Source organism: Cladophialophora immunda, assembly GCF_000835495.1.
Source record: "Cladophialophora immunda strain CBS 83496 unplaced genomic scaffold supercont1.241, whole genome shotgun sequence".
Taxonomy (NCBI): Eukaryota; Fungi; Ascomycota; class Eurotiomycetes; order Chaetothyriales; family Herpotrichiellaceae; genus Cladophialophora; species Cladophialophora immunda.
Window position 1 is genome coordinate 1 of NW_015622781.1, and position 1,413 is coordinate 1,413.

The 1,413-nt window shown below is 52.8% G+C and overlaps 1 protein-coding gene across 1 annotated transcript; it reads left to right on the forward strand.

Annotated features, from left to right (window-relative positions):
- Positions 1-50: 50 nt before the first annotated feature.
- On the forward strand, positions 51-683 carry PV07_12862 (uncharacterized protein; the record flags this gene model as incomplete). The annotated part of the gene is made up of 2 exons (XM_016400433.1): positions 51-105; positions 163-683. The coding sequence occupies 2 exons, from the start codon at positions 51-53 to the stop codon at positions 681-683; spliced, it is 576 nt and encodes a 191-aa protein (XP_016241921.1).
- Between the last annotated feature and the right edge of the window lie 730 nt (positions 684-1,413).

Here is a 1,413-nt window from a genome sequence, read left to right on the forward strand (position 1 = left end):
AAAAAAAAAGAAAAGAGACGAAAGGCCGACAGATGCTCCCGAACGGTTCCATGGCTGCCGTTCTCGATCTGGCGGCTCCGTCACCCCCTCAGGGAGACCGTCATGGTGAGCCTCCAAAGCTGTAGACGACGGCGGTTCTCTTCCCTTGGTTAACGCGAACAGGTGCGGCTGTCGATACTACTAGGTCCTCGAATCAAGAAATCGAGGCCTCTGGGAGCGCCACCGGTTCGACACTGGCTCAAATTGGGGCGAGCAAGACCACACGGACTGCTGCCCCGCTCGGTGGCATCGCCGGCTCCTTGATATCTTCGACGACGTCGGTGGACGCCGCCTTACAAAATCGGGACGTATGGTCTCGCACCGGCACGACGGACACGCTACCGCGCCATTCTCACCAACCGTCAGAACTGGGTGGTGAGGAGTTCTGCCAAGATTGCAGCTATTCCGACGATGAGTTGCAACACTACGCCGAGTTCTTGAAGTCAACCGTCCGGGATCCTTCAATAAAGGCTGACTTCCAAAGAGCTTCCCAAGTGGCACTAGAGCGAAGACTATTCCTGGACTGGATGTATGAAACCCAGGACACCGGTCCCTTTCTGGTGGCAGAGCTGCCGCCCGGCATTGCTTGGGAGTTCTGTCGACGTGGGAACATCGAAACATTTCGTAGAAGCAGGCGTCACTAGGTGGGGATGAGGAACGTTCCGAAGCAGAACGCGTGGCTCGAAGGAAGGAAAGGGGGATGATGGCGATCGCAAGGATATGGAGCTATCCCATAGTGGTGAATGACGGTTGGGTTTGCAGAGGATAAGAAACGCATACAAAAATACCTTAACGAGACGTGAGGGACATGAAAAAGTGAAGGTCACCCTGGCGGGGACCAGCCAAACATACCTGGTTAAAATTATCAAGGTCGAACGCTCACCCTATTCCCCTATGTGTTTACGAACAAGATCTTCACGATTAGCCACGGACAATTCTGGAATAGAAGGTTCATCGAGTTGGCATGCTCAGGGTGTCCACTGTCACCAGGAACCACTATATGTTAGAATGTTGAGAACATCGCACCATGTCCACGTGGACAGCATAAAACGAGTCTCTTAAATGGCTTCCTCTGTAGCCATCTTGTTTCACGAAATAATCGGGTTCCTCCGGTCATACGCTTTACGTACAGGTTCGCCTTATGGTCTTAATTCTCAGCCTCTGATGCATCGCTTCCTATCTACATCGCCGGGGAATGTGGTTCAAGGCGGTTCGCAACACGGTGCGCCCATTCCGGGTCACATTCGAGATGGGCAATTTGCCGTATCCGTTGAAGCTCAACGTAAGGCCCGTCACGCAAGTTCAAAAACGTCAACTGTTCCACACACGCAGCAAAAGGAAGGAGATCTCGCTCCTCATAAAATGTGCCCTGAA